Source organism: Delphinapterus leucas, chromosome 19 (genome assembly GCF_059928025.1).
Source record: "Delphinapterus leucas isolate spDelLeu-1000000601 "Yukka" chromosome 19, BTC_Dleu_Yukka2, whole genome shotgun sequence".
NCBI classification, from domain to species: domain Eukaryota; kingdom Metazoa; phylum Chordata; class Mammalia; order Artiodactyla; family Monodontidae; genus Delphinapterus; species Delphinapterus leucas.
This window is the reverse complement of record NC_143147.1, coordinates 59,743,623-59,763,450: the sequence shown is the minus strand read 5'-3', so window position 1 is coordinate 59,763,450 and position 19,828 is coordinate 59,743,623. Positions and strand designations below refer to the sequence as shown.

The 19,828-nt window shown below is 51.3% G+C and overlaps 1 protein-coding gene across 3 annotated transcripts; it reads left to right on the top strand.

Annotated features, from left to right (window-relative positions):
- Positions 1-56: 56 nt before the first annotated feature.
- On the top strand, positions 57-18,770 carry SLC26A11 (solute carrier family 26 member 11). Of its 3 annotated transcripts, XM_022589411.2 has the most exons (17): positions 57-144; positions 1,230-1,444; positions 2,005-2,197; positions 2,578-2,663; positions 4,859-4,938; positions 6,028-6,170; positions 10,565-10,740; positions 11,183-11,255; positions 12,947-12,997; positions 14,109-14,169; positions 14,585-14,640; positions 14,835-14,975; positions 15,594-15,721; positions 16,052-16,151; positions 16,608-16,741; positions 17,076-17,148; positions 17,939-18,770. In XM_022589411.2, exons 2-17 carry the CDS (start codon positions 1,232-1,234, stop codon positions 18,028-18,030), a joined length of 1,800 nt encoding a protein of 599 aa, XP_022445119.1. In that variant the 5' UTR covers positions 57-144; positions 1,230-1,231; the 3' UTR covers positions 18,031-18,770. The 3 variants fall into 3 exon arrangements, with proteins under 3 accessions (XP_022445119.1, XP_089757706.1, XP_089757707.1); XM_089901580.1 differs by lacking the exons at positions 2,005-2,197; positions 6,028-6,170; XM_089901581.1 differs by lacking the exons at positions 57-144; positions 2,005-2,197 and having other exon boundaries at positions 1,295-1,444; positions 2,552-2,663.
- The last annotated feature ends 1,058 nt before the right edge of the window (positions 18,771-19,828 follow it).

Sequence of the window (19,828 nt, the reverse complement as noted above, 5' to 3'; positions counted from 1 at the left end):
CACGTGAGCACCAGCCCTCCCGCCCCCACCCTCGGTCACGTGTACACCAGGACCCGCCCCGGCTCCGGCTCCCGCTCCCCCAACCTCTGCGGTTTCTGCAGACCCGCTGCGGAGACGACGGGAGACCCCGAGCTGTGGCGTCCGGTGAGTGCGTGGCTGACGGCGGCGGGGCCCGGGGCCGGGCGTTCGAGTTGCCAGGGCACTGACCGGGGTCACTGGTGGGCGGCCGACGTGGGGGGGCGGCAAGTGGTCCGAGGGTACGGGCGCGTCCCGCGGGGACCCCGCTCCCCACCCACCTCATCCCCACCCAGGTCCCCGCCATCCTCCGCCTTGCTGGGGCTGGCAGGCCACGGACCGGCAGACGGTGTGGGTACCCCCCTTAGACCCCAGTGTCTGGGGCAAGCGGCTTCGGGGGTGGGCGGCCGGTTCTGTCCAGAGCGGCCCCACCGGGGCTGGGGGTGGTTTGGGACGGGCTCTGCGCGCCAGGACCACCAGGACCCTAGAGGATGCGCGCCGTGAATTACCGGGGGGAGCCTCTGACGTTCTTTCAGAACAAACTAGAATACCTAAGGCTCCTCTAAGGATGTAGACGCCACAGGTGGGGGTTGGGGTGATGCGCAGCTTCAGGATGGGAGCCCTCCCACCGCCGCAGCGCCGCAGTCTGCCGTAGTGGGTGGAGCCTGCTATGCTGCGCACTTGGAAAACCTCAGGGCCTCCAGTCACCCCACCCACTCATCGCCAGCTGCATGTGGGTATCTCCGTGGGCCTGCTTTTCTCTGCACTGCTCCCCGTTAAATTTCCTGGTGGTGGGGGGGAATAAAAAAGGAAACAAATTCTCCTGGGAGGAGAAACCTTGAGTCTAATTAGTGATTAGTGTTTGAACTTCTCAGTGAGAAATCATTTATTTTTACTGGCCAGAGTCGATGGAGGAAGAGAAGGCACCTAGGGTCTGGGCAGGTGGGGTTAAGGGAGAGCAGTCGGTGGCGGGGGGCACTCCATCTTTGGTTGACGCCTTCTCTGCACAAGCTGTTGGCTTCCTGACTCAGATCAGCAAGGTGAGGGGAGATTTAACGCATCTAGCTCCACCCCCCTGGGTGAGAGGAGACCGATTGCGCATCTCCTGATGTTTCTGGACCTCACCCTCACTCTCACCCTATTGCTGGGTTTTCTGAAGCCCAGGCCCTGACTGCTGGTCTGTGTCCCCTCATGCCCCGCCCCACTCTTCCTAGACATGTCATCTACTATGAAGCCGCCCAAGGGCTTTGCCCCGATGTCCTGCTGCTGGTCCACTGCGACCATGCAGAAGAGGCTGCCTTTCCTGGCCTGGCTGCCTGACTACACCTGGCACGCGCTGAAGATGGACTTCATTGCTGGGATCTCAGTCGGGCTCACAGTCATTCCCCAGGCGCTGGCCTATGCTGAGGTGGCTGGACTCCCTCCCCAGGTGAGATGTGTGCCCTTGCTGCCCACCACATCCCTTCCCCTTAGCCTGACCCCACTCCAGGCCTTAGTGCTCTCCCAGGAGCAGAGTAGAAATGCATGCATAGTATTCCCTCCAGACAAGGGGGCACTCTGGGCTCCAGTCCCATGGGGCCCAAGAAGCCTTAGTTTACAACCTAGAACATGTGACTGCCTTTGGGCAGACGTGTGCTCCTGTAACCCGTCTTGTCATGCTTGTCACACACAGGCACCAAGCTAGTTCTGGATTGCCTGATGGGGCCAGTGGGATGACTCACTCTGGCTTTAAGAATGCTTTCTCAGAACCACAGGCTCAGACATAAGGACACGAGGCCCCAGTTGGGTGTGGGTAGGAAAGAGGCCCTGTAGTCACTGTAGGTCCACAACCTTGGGTAACAGGGTGATCAATTCACCCTGTCTGTATGTGCTGCTGTGCCCAGAATACACAATGGACCACACAGATCCTTGTGCTTAACCAGGTACACCAGGGACCCTGTGCGGGTGCCGTGTGCCTCCTGGATATTCATTGCTCTCTCTGCCCAACAGTACGGCCTCTACTCTGCCTTCATGGGGTGCTTCGTATATTTTTTTCTGGGTACCTCCCGAGATGTGACTCTGGGCCCCACGGCCATCATGTCCCTCCTGGTCTCCTTCTACACCTTCCGCGAGCCTGCCTATGCTGTGCTGCTGGCCTTTCTGTCAGGCTGCATCCAATTAGGCATGGGGTTCCTGCGCTTGGGTAAGACACTCAGACCTTCCTGTCATGGGGACGGGGGGTTGCAGCTCTGCTCTTTCTGGGGTACCAAGGCACCTCCTTCTGGGGATGCCTTGCCTTCAGCATTTCTTTCTTTGCATTCCAAGGGCTATCCGTGTGTGTGTGTGTCTGTGTGTCTGTGTGTGTCAAGAAGGGTGGCTCTCAGCTCTCTACTGTGCTCAGAGCCCAGGACACTTGGAGAAGTGCCCAGGGCCTCAGTCCCTAGTCTCTTTCCTGCTCTCCAAACCAGCCCAAACAGGGTATGCCACTAGTCTTTAGACCCAGTCCCACCCATACCACCTCTCCCAGCCCACACTGACCCAGTGGGGCTGGGACCAGCTTGGTGTTCCCTCTTGGCTGTCCAGGGTTCCTGCTGGACTTCATCTCCTGTCCCGTCATTAAAGGCTTCACCTCGGCCGCCGCCATCATCATTGGCTTCGGGCAGATTAAGGTAGGCACCGAGTTGGTCCTGGGGCACCTGCTGGCTAGCAGGACCAAGGCCAGGTCCTGATATGTGTGGGTCAAACTCTTGCTATTGTGGGGCTCAGAGCCTGTCGTGCTGGCATGAGTCTCCATTAATAAAATCATCCTTGGGCTTCCCTGGTGGCGCAGTGGTTGAGAGTCCGCCTGCCGATGCAGGGGACACGGGTTCGTGCCCCGGTCCGGGAAGATCCCACATGCCGCAGAGCGGCTGGGCGCGTGAGCCATGGCTGCTGAGCCTGCGCGTCCGGAGCCTATGCTCCGCAACGGGAGAGGCCACAACAGTGAGAGGCCCGCGTACCACAAAAAAAAAATACATAAATAAGTAAAATAAAATCATCCTTTGGGGGAGAAATTGAGTGATGGCCAAGTTCTACAACAGGTAATTTGGGGGACCAGTAATGACAGTCCCCGCTCTTGCTGGAGTTTTCATGCCTGAGTGCTTCAGGTTGTGGTTCACCTCACAGAGTCCTGCCCCTACTGCATATTGAACCATTGGGCCTTTACAAGTCACGAGTGTACTGCCAAAATTCCGACAAGCAAATTGCTCCCCAAGCTAATTTAGCTAGGTGATTTCACTTTTATGTCTTTCTTTTCCAATTTTTTGTTTAATGTTTTTCAAATATCGTGCTTTTTTATGTTTCTGTTTAAACACAAATGAGAAGTATTGGAATCAGTGATCACTGGTTATCTGAGGATATCATTTACCCTCCTTCCATTGGGTTCTGCGTACCTGGAAGGCAGGCACTGTTTTACTTCCAACGTGGCCGCCTGGAGCTGTGCTTGGGTGTGCAGAATGAAACTGAGCTGAATCGTACAGATTGAGGGACACACACACACACATATACACACGCCTCTCCATGGTGTGGTTCCCACAGTCAGGCTCTGCTTCACTCTAGTCCGTGACAGTCTTCGCGGATGGAGGCCGAATGAGAAAGTAAGAACGTGAAGCCCAAGAGGGTACATGTGAGAGAGAATAAAGTAGTTGACACGTCACTGGGTGCTGGGTTAAGTTCTCCCTATGTTTAGTTCTCATAAGTCCTCTGGGAGGTAGGCATTACTATCTCTACTTACAGAGGAGGAAACAGCCTAGAACGATGTGCGTAATTCAAACTATAGATTATGTACACACATATGTCAGGGTAAGCTTGGCAAGTGCTATTTCGTGGGATGCTCTGTCCTTTATTCTGGAAACATTATCTTTCATTTTTAGTGTCAAGAATGTTCTTTTTTCATAACACAGTGAGAGGGTAGCTTCTTTATGCACTCGTATTTGGCACGCCTAGGTCTCTGTCTTCAAAACCTTGACTAGGTCATGACAGTCATCTGAGAGCCTCTAGGCTTGGGGTGGGGGTCCTCTTGACCTGCCCACGCAGGAGTCCCTGCCCAGGACAGAAGCCGCTGTCCGTGTCTGCCCTTCCCCTTCGGGGGCTGTGTACACAGTGGGTTTTGGGGTCCTTGGAGCCTGATTGCCTTGCGAGTCTGGGCCTCGACCTCCCCTTCTGATCCCAACCAGATAAAGAACTAAAGTACAGAGTGGCGCCCCTTCTCCCACCTGAGGACCCCCGACCTGGCGGGGTCCCCTCAGCGCTCCTCCCTGGAGGACCTCGGCGCCCCCTCGACCCCCGCCCGTGCAGGTCTGCCGGTCTCATGGCGAGACTTTCGCTTCTGGCAGGGGGCGGTCCCCGATGGGCGGGCCTCCAAGTGACGGACGCGGCCTCGAGCCAATGGCGGTGGGGTCTGTGCTGTGAAGGGCGGGCCGCTGAGTGATGGACGGGGCCGCGAACAGATGGCAGCCGGGCCTGAGGGGGTGGGCCGGGCCCCGGGCCAGGGAGCAGTTGAACCAGTCTCCTTGGCTTGAGGTCGCTCGGACAGATTTTCCTCAGATAGGAAAGTAATTTGCAACGACTTGCGACAACTGGAACTTTGTGAAATACCGTCAGCGCCCCCACTTCCCCCAGAGAGGGATAACTTTGATCTCCTCCCTTTGGGGATTTTGGGAATGGACAGATAGGCCCGGGAGAGCCAGGAGATGTTTTCCCCCAGGAAGGGCCCTTGGAGGGGTAGGGTGTTCCAGGTTTGGAACAGTATTGAGATGCTGCAAGCGTTGGGTTTCAGGCCTTTGTATCGCAGAAGGCTGTCTAATCAGAAGCTCTTGTTTGACAGAACCTGCTGGGACTGCAGCACATCTCCAGGCAGTTTTTTCTGCAAGTGTATTACACTTTCCACAACATCGGAGAGACCAGGTACTGGTTGGCTGTGTTTCTCCCCCCGCCCCCATAAGTAAGCTCTTCCTTCTAGATCCCTCTCCCAGTTCCCTCCCCATTTCCACTCCCAGGTGGCATTTATTCCAATCCTCTGGGATCTTGCTGCTCAAACAGGGGTCCCGTGAGCAGCACCATTGGCATCACCTGGGAGCTGGTTAGAAGCACAGTCTGGCCGGCCCAGACCTGCTGACTCAGTCGGCTTAACAAGAGGCCCACATGGCACATTGAAGCTTGAGAAGCTCTGCTCTGGTCAGTCCAGTGCGCCAGTCAGCGTGACCCCATGCAGGGCTTTCTCCTGTGGTCAAAGTGAGAAGAGACCATATGAAGGAAGGGCAGGTGGTCTCTCGTTCAAGGAGTTCATAGTTCAGTGAGCAAGAGAACCACAGGGCAAGGGAAGGCAGAGGCCAACAGACATGCAGGTGCCAGGAGACGGGTGGCAGGTGGAGAGAGTTCCTACAGCAAGCACATCACTCAGATGGAGGGGTTTCTCTCAGAGAGCAAGCAGGTTAAAGGGACAATTAGGAGATGCAGCTCGATGAGCCCAGCTGGAGGCCAGAACACCTCTCTGGCTGGAGGGGCAAGAGGAAGAAGTGACCTGGGGGGGCTGTACGGGGAGCTTCCTGAAGGGAGTGGAGGAGACCCTGTGACCATCCTCTCCTCCCCTTCTGATCTGCTGCTGAGGTTTCCTGGCCCATAAGATGCACCTGGTTGGGGTCAGCCACATGGGGGGCAGTGGAGATGGAGATGGACCGGTCAGAGAGCGTCATAGGCAGTCAGGAGTGAATCTCCCGGAACTGACGAGACACGTGTAGCCCAGAGAGCTATGTGACTAAAAACGTGAGTTGGTAGCACGCCTATGGCTACCACTGTGATCTGGGCTTCAGCTCCCAGGGCCTGTGTACCTACTAAGTTTCGAATAAAGTTTTGAAATGGAACAGGGACAGAGGTTACTTAGGAAAAAACAAAAAGAGCATTCGAGAGAGAAAGTTTCCCAGCAGAAGCAGCAACCAAAGGCCAGAAGGCCTGTGCTATCAGCAGGTTTGGGCGGTGACTGGTGTCTGTCTGCAGGGTGGGCGATGCAGTGCTGGGACTGGTCTGCATGGTGCTGCTTCTCGTGCTAAAGCTGATGCGGGACCACGTGCCTCCCGTCCATCCCGAGATGCCCACTGGCGTGCGGCTCAGCCATGGGTTGGTTTGGACTGCCACCACAGGTGAGGGGGCCTTCTGGCTGAGGGACCATTTCCAGATTTGTCCTGCACAACCTGGTCTCACATTGTAGTCACCCCAGGAACCCGAATTCCACCCCTAGAGATCTTCACGTCACTCGCTAAGTGGTTCTGATACGCATCCAGGGCTGAGAACTCTGTTTAACAGCAGAAGTTCTCAGCTAGGGATGATTTTGCTCCCCCCTGCCCCCGGGGGACATTTGGCAATGTTCAGAGACATTTTTGGTTGACACTACTGGGCAAGACTGTTTCTGACTTCTGATGGGTGGAGGCTAGGGATTTTACTAAACATCCTGCAATGTACAGCCTCCCACGGCAAAAAACTGATCTGGCCCAAGGTGTCAGCAGTGCTAAGGTTGAGAAACTCTGGCAGGTCTCTGGGGGAGAAAACAAGTTCCACTGAGACAGACTGGTCCTGTTTTAATTGTGCAGCTGCAGAGGGTAAACATTTTGCTTCAGGCCTGGAATCAGCAGGTTGAGTTGCAGTTAACCAGAGGATCTGTAAAGAAAGGCTGAAGTAAAAGGCGGCAAGATGAGGACAGTTAGTGGAACCATTGGCTGGTTGAAGGGCCATCTCGGGGTGGCGGTGGGGATGGACATCTCTCCACTGAGCTGCCAGTAGGTGACACAGAGAAAGAATGGCAGGTACAGCAAAGCAAGGAAGCATTGATATCTACTGGGCCTTTCCAGAGCTGAGGGGAATGGAAATCATCCCGCTTGGCCCTACTCCTCCGCGGCCATGAAATCCAGCCAGTTGTGGGAGGGAGGGGGTGACTAGATTTCAGCCCTTGAGTCACTTCCAGCTTCTCCGGCTGGTCCCCAGTCCCAAGAGTCACTCACCAGATGCCATTCTGCAGCCGGGAGGCCATGGGTAAACACTGAGCGCTTGGGAGGGTGGAAGAGCACTGGGTTTATGGTGAAACTACTGGTTTCAAGTCCTAGTTTAGCCACTTACCTGGCACTTGCATGAGTCACTTGTCAAAATTTTATGAGCTTTAGTATAGTCATCTGTAAAATAGTGAAAACAGGCTCTGTTGCCTAAAACTTAACACTCGAAGTGTGGCCTCTGACCAGCAGCACAGGCATCCCTGGGAGCTTGTTGGAAATGCAGGTTCTCAGGCCCACCCAGACCTCTGACGCAGAATCTGCACGTTAACATGCTTGTCAGGTGACTTGTAGGCACACTGAGGTCTGAGAAATGCTGCTCCAAAACCCTGTAGGCTTCTCAGGGACTACTGTCTTCTTTCTCTTCAGGATATGTGGTGTGTCCTTAGGAAACTAGTTACTGAGCTCCCAACTATGTTTATTAAAAAGTCATCGTTTCAGCTTGTATTTTAGCTGAGTGAGGACAGGTTAACCTATAGTAGTACCTTGTGTTTGTTTAGCAATTTGTAGAGAATTTGTTTAGCCCCAGAACACTCTTGTGGGGTAGGTGGAACAGTTGTAATTTCTCCCCTTTTGCAAATGAAAAAGTAGAGACTTGCAGAAATTGAATGAGCTGTAATCTGACATACAGTGATGGATGGCTTATAAAGCATTTTACAAACATCACTTCTTTTGATTCTCATAGCAGCCTTGAGGATGGGATATTATTTTCCCTGTGTTGCCAGTGAGGAAAATGAGGCTCTGAAAGGTGAAACAGACAAACCAAATAAGACTTCTCAAGGTCACATAGCTAGGAGCAGGCAGAGTGAGGACTTGCTCCCAGGTCACTTGCCCTTTTTCTTGATCAATTGATCTAGAGGTGTATCGATTTTATTTATCTCACAGAACCAGCTTTTGATTGCATTGATCTTTCTATTGCTTTTGTTTTCTCGTTAGTAGATTTTGATCTGATCTTCATTATTTCCTTGCATTGGCTGCTTTTGAATTTAGGTTTCTTTTTCAGATTCTTAAGGCAGAAGCTGAGGTCTTCGAGACCTTCCTTTTCCAATATAGTGATTAGGGTCATAAATTTCCTACTCAGCACTGCTTTAGCTGCATCCCACAACTTTGATAGGTTGTGTTTTCATTTTCACTTAGTTCTAAATACTTTCTAATTTCCATTTTTACTTCTCTTTTGAATTGTGGATTATTTACCCTTTGAACCAGGAGCCTTTTAGGAATTAGTTTCCAAATATTTGGGGATTTTTTAATTAGTATTTTGCTATTGATTTCTAACGTAATCCCATTACTGTCAGAGAACAAACGTTGTACCTACATACATATGTAGAATTATAATTTTCTCTGGAAGTGACCCCCTTTATCCTGGTAACACTCTTTGCTCTGAACTCTACTTTCATGTAGAGTTGTTCCAGATTTCTTTTGGTTAGTATTAGCATATGTTTTCCCATCCTTTTACTTTGAACCTATTTAACTTATTTGTGTTTTTATGTTTAAAAAGTGTGTTTTTTGTAGGAAACGTATAGACGGGTTTTGTTTTTTAATACAATCTGATGATCTCTGCCTTTTCATTGGGGGGTGGGGTAATGTTTACATTCCATGTGATGATTGATGTATCTAGCTTTAGATCTACCATATTGCTCTTTGTTTCCTATTGTCTCATTTCTTCTTTGTTCCCTTTTCCCTCTCTTTCTACCATCTTTTGGATTGAGTATTTTTCTATGATTCTTTTTTTATTCCCTTTATTGGCTTATTGGCTATAACTACTGTGTGTGTTTTTGTTTTTGCTTGTTTGTTTTTGGTGGTTGCTTTAGGGTTTATCACATACATCTGTATGTTAATACAGTATACTCTCCAACTTCACGTTGATATAGAACCTTTTGACCAGATACATCCATTTCTCCTCTTCTAGCCTTTGTGCTATGGTTGTCATATGTTTTTTTCAACATGTGTTTTAAATCCCTCAGTCGTTATTATTGTTTCCACTTTAACTATGTAGTTACTTCTAAAGATGTACAAGTAATGAGAACAGAGTCTGTTATATCTTCCCACATTATACATCTTGTGCTTTTCGTTCCTTTGTGTAGATCCAGATTTCCATCTGTATCATTTTCCTTCTGCCTGGAGAGCCTTCTATATTGTTTCCTGTAGTGCAGGCCTGTTGGTGATGAATTCTTTCAACTTTTGTATGTCCAAAATAGTCAATGTTTTACTTTTCTTTTGGAGGGTAGCTTTGCTGGATATAGAATTCTAGACAGTTTTTTTCCTCCTCCACACTTTAAAAATGCTGTTCTCCTGTCTTCTGGCCTGCTTTGTTTCCTACAAGAAGTCTGCTGTCATTCTTATTTCATTCCTCTAGATATGACCTTTTTCTCTGGCTGCTTTTAAGACATTCTCTTGGGCTTCCCTGGTGGCGCAGTGGTTGAGAATCTGCCTGCCAGTGCAGGGGACACAGGTTTGAGCCCTGGTCTGGGAAGATCCCACATGCTGCAGAGCAACTAAGCCCGTGAGCCACAGCTACTGAGCCTGCGCGTCTGGAGCCTGTGCTCCGCAACAAGAGAGGCCGCGACAGTGAGAGGCCCGTGCACCGCAATGAAGAGAGGCCCCTGCTCGCCGCAACTAGAGAAAGCCCACGCACAGAAATGAAGACCCAACACAGCCAAAAAACAAAATTCTCTTTATCATTGGCTTTAGGCAATTTGATTATGATGTGCCTTGTTGTAGTTTCTTTTTTTTTTTTTCCATGTGTCTTGTCCTTGGAATTCACTGAGCTTGGTTATGCAGGTTTGCAGTTTTTATCAAATTTGGAAAAATACTCAGTCATTGTTTCTTCAAATCCTTGTGCTGTCTCCCCATGCCACTCCATGGTCTTTCTTTGTGGACTCTGACACATATTAGGTTACTTGAAATTGTTCCACAGCTACTGATGCTTTGTACAGTTTTTCAATCTTTCTTTTCTTCTGTGTGTTTCATTTTGAGGAGATTCTGTTGCTACATCTTCAGTTTCACTACTCTTTTTCCTGTAATATCTAATCTGTCTTTAATCCATTCAGTGTATATTTTGCCTCAGACATTACGGTTTTCATTTGTAGAAGGTCAATTTGGGAAATATTTGGGTATATATACACAGACACTGTTGTTCCATATATTTTGTCCAGTTTTTAGTTGTTTTAGGCAGCAGAGTAAACCTGCTCTGTTTCTCCGTCTTCAAAGTGGCATCACCTTGGGAGATGTGATCTCAAAGTCTTTCCAGCTCTGCCTTTGACCATGCAGTCACTGGTGACCAGTAGATGATATGCGTGCTGGCCCTGTGTGTCACCACTCCTCTGTTTCCCCATTGTGCGTTTTTCATGGTGTCATGTGTTCATGCCTGCCATACGGTTGCTTGTATCCATGCTGTTTCCCAGGCTGGGGTGGGGTCTTCCACCTCCTGAGGTGTATTTGCCCCAGGTACCCAGATGACCCAGACTTCACTGACAGTCTCTCCCCCGTCCTAGCTCGCAACGCCCTGGTGGTCTCCTTTGCTGCCCTGGTCGCATACTCCTTCCAGGTGACTGGATACCAGCCTTTTGTTCTAACTGGGAAGACACCTGAGGGGCTCCCTGATGCCCACATCCCTCCCTTCTCAGTGACCACTGCCAACGGGACGATCTCCTTCACCGAGATGGTACAGGTGGGTAGAGACAGGGAGCCAGGCCGGCTTGGCTGAGGCCGCAGCAGCCCCTGGGCCTGGTTCTATCTCCTAATGCATCCGCTTAGTGATGCGCAGCTCTGAACTCAGCTAGGACTGCTGTTCTCAGGAAGGGGCATCTCTGGTGCAGGGACAGGTAGGAATGAGTTCCAGATTAGGCACAACCTCAAAGGGCACCACATTTATTTTTCTACCTTGAGCCCAGGGGTGTTCCTGCCATCGTGGACGCTGGCAGAGCAGGAATCTGTTGTGTTCTGCTGTCTGTCGTGTTTCTTGCAGTGTGAGCTCACAGCCCTGCAGCTGAAGTATGTTTGCTTCTGTCAGACATGGACGAGCCAGTGCCTACCTTATCAGGTCACTGACTGGTCAGGCCTCTTCTGTCCTTCCCCAGAGGGTCACTCACCATCCCTCTCTCCTCTCTCAGGGCATGGGGGTCGGGCTGGCCGTGGTGCCCCTGATGGGTCTCCTGGAGAGCATCGCAGTGGCCAAATCCTTTGGTAAGATGCTCACCACCCATGCCCTCCCTGGCACCTCAACCTGGAGCCCAGCCTGCCTTGCTTGCCTGCTCTTCTGCTTGCTTTTTATCTGCTTTGATTTTTAAAACTTTGAATTTTTATCTGAGTAATACATGCTTTTTTAAAAGTATTGTTTTTTAAGTATTATCTTTGTTTTTAATATAATTTATTGAATTGACAGTTTTCATTTAATTGGTGATAATAGCTGTATTTGATACCCTGTTAGCAAAATTCCTAAAAATTTGACAAGGTGCCCTTTCCGAGTGTCTGAGCACACCTGGCCTGTCCCCTCCTGACCCCTGGAGAGGCTGGGAAGCGTTAATCTACTTATATGTTTGCTGCTCAATACTGATTCCCTCTGCCTGAGCTGAGGCTGCCAGACCTTTCATGTGTCCCTGCTTCTGTCTTAGGTCCCTGGACTTTTGTTCTGTGTTGTCCATGAGGATGATGTGTTTCTTCTGTTGTATAAGAGGGTTAAGTCCTTTGTTTGGATCTAATTTGACTCTAAAGGTTAAAATTCAGATATATGACATGTATGTTACTATGACTGCCTAACTTGTGTTCACTGCCCAGCCCAGGTTGTGCCAGGATTATGTTTGCTTCTTTGAAGTTCCAGCATCTGGATCCTTAGACCATTCCAAGGAGACTATAAACCAGTGTTCATTCTAAAGGGTTTTCCTTTCCAAACGCCAGCAGTTGCTCAAGACCACGCTGCATTTCAGTTTGCGACCTGTTCAGCTCACATCTTTCTTGTTCAGTTTTTATTTTTCTGATCCTTTTTTTTTTTTTAACTTGGAGGGCCGTATCTCGGAATCTGCACGTGACAGATTTTACTCATCTTGTCTGTTACTTAGAAAACTCTGCATTTTCTTTTGAAGTCAGCTGCCTTCCCGTGCTCATTGGTAAAGCTTGTCCTGCTTTTAAATCAAGGCTTAGTAAACCACAGCCTGCTGCCCATCACCTGCGAATGGCTTTTGCATGTTTAAATGTTTAAAAAAAATCTAAAGAAGATTTGGATTTGATGACACATGAAAAGTATATGAAATTTGTATTTCAGTTCACAAGTAAGGTTTTATTGGAAGATGATCTCTTGTTCACTTGTTTCGTGTTGTATGGCTGCTTTGTGCTATAATGGGGAGCTGAGCAGTTGTGACAGAGGGTGTGACCCTCAAAACCTAAAATATTGACAGTCTGGCCCTTTACAGAAAGTTTACCAACCGTTGTCTTAAAATTCATGCCGCTCCATAGTTTCTCCCTAGATCTTCCCGCTCATGTCTCTGGGCCTCCTCTGAGACTTTCTAGTCATCTTGACTTGCCACCAGAGAGCTTTTTAGTTTAAAACATCTTTCCCTTGTTATAAAAGCAATAAGTGTTTGTTGCACAGAATGTTGAAAGTTCAGAAATGGATGAAAAAAACGAATCACTTGTAATGTCCTTCACTACCTCAGTTAACTGCTAACATTTTGCTCTACGTCTACTTTTTTTTCTGTAAACACACAAAGACGTGTGTACATTTGCATACATGTATATATTTTATCTGTGTTTATACCTTCTATTTACAAACGTAGACAATGCTGTAGGGAGAAATTGGTAGCCTGTTTTATCATTTCATAGGCAGTTTTCTGATGATATGTAACTAGTGACAGTGTTTTTATTGTCTGTTCTCTTTATAGCTTCTCAAAATAATTACCGTATTGACGCTAACCAGGAGCTGCTGGCCATCGGTAAGACTCCAGTGGCGGGTGGCTCTCGGGGTCTGGGTGGTGGAGGTGCTGACACGCAGGGTGCAGAGCTGGCCCGAGTGGGGCCCATTCTCCCATCTCAGGTGGTTCAGTTTAATCCCTAGGAGTAGGGTGCCGACGTCTAGTGTCTGACTGAGGCTCACTGAGCACCTGCTGTGTACCAGACCCTGAGGGCTGTGGCCTGTTCTGTGCCTGGGAACGCCTGGAATGTTCCACCTGGGCTAGGGGTGGGGGCTTCCAGGGCGAGGGTCAGGTTGCTGAGGAATGTGGCCAGGTAGGATCTCAGATGAGCCTGCTGATTGTGTGGGATCTTGGCTGCCTGTGCCTCGCCCTGTGCCTCCCTCCAGGAGGGGCAGGCGGATGAGTGAGGACTCAGATGGGCCCCAGGCTTCCTGACTGTGGAGCGGTGCATCCCAGGTGACACCTGAGCTGTCTCTAGAGCAGGCCTTGAACCTGTGACCAGTTGTGGGTTTGCGGAGCCAAGGAGACCATGGTGGTCTTTGTGAAGGCCCCTGGGTGAGGTGGGTGCTGACGAGCTGATGGTGATGAACTTGGGCTAGTTACCTCCATTCTGAGGTCCCAGCCAGGTTCCGGGCATGGCTGTGTCCAGTACAGGTTAATCAGAGGCACACAGGGAAGGCAGCTTACTGGCCATGACCTTCTCCCATTCACCTTGGCTAGTCATCTCATGAAAGTGTGGGTTTGAAGGAACTCAGAGTAGCAGGGATGCCGGCAGGCGTACTGGGCACTTCAGGCCTGTCTCTGCACACTTGCCTTACTCAGCCGTCCCCCTTTCTGGGCAGGAGGGATTCCTCATTCTGTTATACATGGGAAAAGGCATATTTCACACAGGCAAGGCTGGGGTCAGAACTGCTTTATAGCTAGAATTAATCTCGGCGCACTTGGCAAAGATCATGGTTTGACCTTCCTAGAGGGAGAGAGAACCAGATATAGGATACCCCACTGGGTAGTTCCTCTCACCTTCTGTCTTCCTGTTTCCTTTCTGGTTTTTATCTCCTTTCTCCTCCTCTCCTTTTTCTATTTTATGCTTCTTCTCGTCCTGGATGAGCTTTTTCCTTCCGTTTCTCCACAGGCCTGACGAACATCCTGGGCTCCCTCTTCTCCTCCTATCCGGTCACGGGCAGCTTTGGCCGGTGAGTGACCACGTTCCCCCTTCCCTGTGTCTCCAGGGAGGTCCCCGCCCAGGTCAGAGGGTCCTTGTCCAGCTTGAAGAACCAGATTCCCCCTCCTGGGCCCTTGCCCATGTCCTGAGGCCGTTTTCACTTTTCTCCACATTGGTCCTCTCTCCCTTGGTCAGCTGTGACGGTGTTTATGGGGAGACAAGAGGGGGCTCCCTCTGCTTCCCTCACCATCTTAGCTGGTTTTCTTTACCCCGATACATGGCGCTGCAGTTTAACGTTAAAAAGATCCCCGTGCATGGAAATGCTCCCAGCATCTTGGTGCTGGAGTTAATTCCTGAAAGATAGTGGAGGTGGGAGGGATTGTGGCTCCTCGCCTCCCCTGCTCTCCCAGCCCGACAGCCACTAATGGGTCTCTGTTGCCTTCCAGGACTGCTGTGAATGCTCAGTCAGGGGTGTGCACCCCAGCAGGGGGCCTGATGACGGGTGAGCACCCCTTGCACAGACACTGTGTTCCCCGTGTCCGCCACAGTGAGATAGGAGGAAAGGAGTGGAGGGAGCCCAGGGTATGGGTGCCGTCGGCTCTGGTGCCTGGCTGTGTGCCCCAGAGCAGGGACTCCTTGCTGGGTGGGAGTTGGGGCGGCAGGGCCATGAGGTCACAGCACCCCACGCCCCTGCAGGAGCCCTGGTGCTGCTGTCACTCGACTACCTGACCTCACTCTTCTACTACATCCCCAAGTCTGCCCTGGCTGCTGTCATTATCATGGCCGTGGTCCCCCTGTTCGACACCAAGATCGTGGGGACGCTCTGGCGAGTGAAGAGTATGTATCTCCTGTCCGTCGGCACCAAGGTTATCGATGATCCTCCGTCTGCCATTGGCTGCTGCCCAGGCTGGCCCAGCTGGGGGAGAGATGGGGGCTTTGGGGTGACCAGCAGGGCCCATGTCATAGCCTCCCTTTCTCCACTGGTCATAGCAGCTCAAGGTTCTCCGGAACCTGCAATTCCTTTACCGTAACAAGTTTTTGTTCTCTTTGGTTTTTCAAAGCAGTTAAGGGATTTATGTGGCTTCTACATCTAAGAGAAGTCTCGGTGCCTCCCTGGTCCTCATATCCCTTTTTCCTTGGTCCCCTGAGAAGTGCCCACTGGGACCTCTTCCCAGGGGCAGGGGACCAGGCCGACCAGGCAGGTCTTAAGGGCCCCTCGCCCAGGTAGGGAGGGATTTCTTGCCTCTGACACATCCTTGAGCTGGCATGGCCTGTCAGAAGCATCAGTCCCCAAGTCTCTGGATGGGGGTCCCTCGGGAGCTGTTTGGGGTCCATGACACCTTCACTCATTATGAGGAAAGCCATGCACGAGGTGTCTCTTGTCAGGGGGCTCGGGTAGCTGGGAGCCAAGCTCGCTGAGGAGGGGCCATTCCTCAGCTGGACCCCCTCTCCCAGGGCTGGACTTGCTGCCCCTCTGTGTGACGTTCCTGCTCTGCTTCTGGGAGGTCCAGTACGGCATCCTGGCAGGGACCCTGGTGTCTATGCTGGTTCTCCTGCACTCCGTGGCCAGACCCAAGATACAGGTAGCCCATCTGGTCTCCCTGAGGGGGACCTGCTGGCCTCAGGGGGCCCGGTGGGGTGAAGCATGCCATGGGCAGACCCTTTGACCCCACTGTCTTGCATTTTGAGCTCTTGGTGTGATTGTGGCCTGAGGCACTGCCAAGTGACCATTCACCTAGCGGATGGTTTGACCTTCCGGTCATAACCCCACAGTGCTGTCTTGCTGCGCGTGGGGCTGTGGCGCAGGTGGGGGTCCCGCCAGCTCTGCACCCTCCTGTCCACCCTAGGCCTGGAAGAGCTGCCCTGTTGAACTTGCCTCCAGGGCTCACTGGCTTCCCCCACACTGTCCCCAGGTGTCAGAGGGCCCGATGCTGGTCCTGCAGCCGGCGAGTGGCCTGCACTTCCCTGCGATCGAAACCCTCCGGGAGGCGTTACTGAGCCGGGCTCTGGAAAGTACGTGGCCAGTTGGGCTGCGGTCACCCCCAGCTCCCCGCCACCCTCTCAGCAGGGGTTCCTGCTGGACCCCAAGACCCTGCTCTCAGCTGTCAGGAAGGAGCTTGCCCGTCCTTGGGTCCTGGGGGTCTCGGGCGTCTCAAGAGTGGCGTCCAGTGAACACCCCCCCCCCCACCGTGTGTGCACGCAGCAAGGGTGGCAGGTTCCCAACAGGTGTTCCTGAGGGCCCGCTCCTTCCAGGAGTTGGTGTTTAGGGGAGAAAGGGGTCTGTTTGCCTGCCCTGTGAAGGAAATGGTTGTTGCTGTCTCCAAACAGCTAATGTTTTGGGTCCTTGTCCTTTCCCCTTCCCGTGCCCACTGGGAAGGAGCTCTTGATGGCCTTGTTTGGCCCCATGCCCCTGGCCAGAGCCTTTTCTGGCAGCCTCTGCCTGGTGTGACCACTCCCCTGTCCCCCCAGCATCCCCGCCACGCTCTGCAGCCCTGGACTGCACCCATGTCTGCAGCATTGACTACACGGTGGTGCTGGGGCTCGGGGAGCTCCTGGAGGACTTCCACAAGCGGGGCGCCACCCTCGCCCTCATTGGCCTGCAGGTGGGTGTCGGCATCTGCTCTCGAAGTAGCCTGTGAGGTCTGTGTTGTCACCGTCCCCATGTCAAGGTGAGGATGCCAAGGCCCAGAGAAGCTGAGTGACTTGCCCAATGTCACACAGTGAGGAAGGCGGCTGGGCTCCATTCTTGTGGCATCTGGCTGCAGAGCTCTGCTTGTGTCCGTTACATCATGTGTTGTATTTGCAGAGCACTCATCTCCGTGTCCTTCAGAAGGTATTCACTTAAGAAGTGTTCCTCTTACAGAGATGTGAGTTAGCCTGTGACGTGGCTTGCTAGGGCAAGAGCATTCCCACCTGGAATCACCGTTTGTCCCACAGGTCCCCGTTCTCCGTGTCCTGCTGTCAGCTGACCTGAAGGGCGTCCTGTACTTCTGCACCCTGGAAGAAGCAGGTGGGTGTGGCCAGTCATCAGAGTGAGAGCCACGGCAGCCTGGCTGCCACACCCCACAGGGTCAGGACGGCAGGACAGAAACCCTGGGAGATGGGAGGGTCAGTGCTCGAGTCCAAGAGTGGGGAGCACTCGGACGAGGGTGAGGCAGTGGACAGGTTGTCAGGGGGCCTTCCTGCTCTGGGGTTTTATGTTTTGGGACTGTATGTGCGTTTTTAATTGAGGCACAGTTCACATACAGTGAAATGCACAGATCCTAAATGTGAGTTTGAGTCCTGACACATGGATGCAATGGGCGTCCAGTCAGGATGTAGCTTTTCTCCATCGTTCCAGAAAGTTCCCTCTTGCTCCCTTCCAGTGGCCCCCACTAGGGGTAAGCACTGCTCTGATTTCTTCCACCATCGGTCAGTGTAGCCTGTTCCGGAACTTCATGTAGTGGGATCAAGAGGATTCTTTCTGTGTTTGGCTTCCTTGGCTCAACTTGGTGTCTGTGCGATTCATCCATGTTGCTGCTAAAGCAGCCAGACGCTGATCCACAGGAACTGGATAAGCAGATTGGGCCCAGCCGCACCATGGAACCCGCCCAGCAGTGAGGAGGGTTATCGTGGCATGGAGAGTGGTGAGGTGCTGGTGGAGACTTAGGTGAAACGGGCCCAGGGCTGGAGATATTGGTCCAGGGACCTTAACTCCCCAGGCTTGAGGCCCCCAAAAGGCCAGCCTTTAATCCCATTCTGTGAACTGACCTATCCTTACTTCACTTTTTTAGTGTTTGGAAACCTTGTGTTTTCTGCAGAGAAATACCTGAAGCAAGAACCAGGGACCCAGCCCTACAATGGCAGCGAAGACTCTGTTCCGGAACACAAGATTGCCCTGCTGAAGGCCTGATTGGGCTGCCGATGGGCGCCCGACATCAGAGGGTCTCACGGAAGGTTCTGGTCACTGTGATGCCGGATGCCGCCTTGCAGATGGATCTGAGAAACCTGAGTAGGTGTCCCAGAGGAGGGGGAGGGCAACTGCGTGGGGGTCCACAGGTGGGACTCATCCCTTCCTCTGAGATGATTGAAAAAGTACCTCCCTGCTCTTCCTGGTATGCGAACTCTTTTTTTAAAGAGTGATTTGGAGAACACATTCTAGAATGACAGACCACTTGAGAAAGGAAAGGGCAGGGATTTCAACCTGGTCTAGGAGAGGAGACCTCTCTCGCCCCAGCTCCTTCCTAGATTTCAGGGGAAATGGGGAAGGCGGGCATCTCTCAGGTGGGTTCCCTTCTTGATGGCGGCGGCTGAGCTGTTGTTGGGAGGAAAACCAAGGTTTGCCAAATGACTTAAAATGTCTATTAAAAATAACTTCGTTGTGTTTTCTAAATAAGTATAGCTTTGGTGTTTTTGTAAAAACCATAAATGCTTATTGTAAAAACTACAGGTAACCATCCCCCCCCATCCACTTTGGTGATAGCTCCACACCTCCTCCCTCCAGTACACGTACATGTGTGTACGTTAGCATGTGGGTGTGTGTTTACAGTCATGTAAATGGGATCATTTCATCCATGGTGCTCTGTGACCCACATTTTCATGCGGTCATTGCTGTGAATTATTTGTTGTGATAATAAACAGAATACGTGAATATCAATGGCTACGTGGTATTTTATTCTATATGCGTCATAATTTACTTAACAAGCTCTCCACACAGGGACTTGCCTGTTTTCAATTCCACTTCCATCAATTTTTAGAGGCAAATCCTAGCTGAGGAAGGTTGTGCTCCTGGGCTCCTTGAGAAAGAACTCACCACGCAGATGGCCCTGGATGCGGTGCCATAGAGCCACCAGTGTTCTGCCCAAGCCACCCTGGCCAGTATCTGAGCAGAGCAAGGGTCCAAGCCTGCCCATAATACATGAGTCTTTTCAGATTCCTTGTCCTCCATCTTCTGGTGTTTCTCCTTCCAGGACCCTGACCAGCCAGCTAAACGGTTCACCGCCAGCCCCAAGGCAGCCTTTCCTTATCTCAGGCAGTTTCTCTTTTTCCACAAGGTGAGTGTGTCCTGAAGCTCTGCCCTCTGGGCCACACCTGGCCAGAGCTGTGATGGGAGTTGTGGTCCCTTTTTGGCCTGTGCCCACATTCTGAGCCCACCCATTCTGGACCCCAGAGATCATCCAATTCACAATGTAGCCAGTTGATACACTCAGGTGGGACCAATTTCATTGAAAACCCTCACCATCTGTGACTCAGCAGCTCTGCTTCTAGGAAGCCACTCTAGCAAAACACAAGCCTGTCTCCGGGGAAGCTGACCAAGGATGTTTATCACAACCTCGTTAGCAATTTTGGAAAATGAAAGCAACCTAAGTGTCTTGACCATGGAACATTCAAGGAATGAATTGGTGTAGGTAGTCACAGATTTTTGAGTGAAAAAGGCAAGTTGCAGAGTGATACCCATCTTAAGATACCGTTTGTGTAAACACACCCACTAAATGATGGTATGATATATGTATGAGGTTTTTAAAAGTTCTGGAAGGATAAACGTCAAACTCATAACTGTGATTACTTCTTGGGTTGACAGTAACCATATCTGTATGGTTTAATATTTCAAAGAACATTACATTGATGTATACTTAAAAATTAAATTTAAAAAAAAGAGAGAAGTATGGAGAATTGCCTGGAAAGAATTTGGAACTTGGTGTCAGAAGATG

Bases quoted from the DNA above. Each gene is read 5' to 3' on its own strand.
- SLC26A11 (XM_022589411.2), top strand. From the start codon at position 1,232: ATGTCATCTACTATGAAGCCGCCCAAGGGCTTTGCCCCGATGTCCTGC. The intron at 14,170-14,584 runs GTGAGTGACCAC...GTTGCCTTCCAG, and splicing joins GTCACGGGCAGCTTTGGCCG to GACTGCTGTGAATGCTCAGT. The intron at 16,742-17,075 runs GTGGGTGTCGGC...TTTGTCCCACAG, and splicing joins TCGCCCTCATTGGCCTGCAG to GTCCCCGTTCTCCGTGTCCT.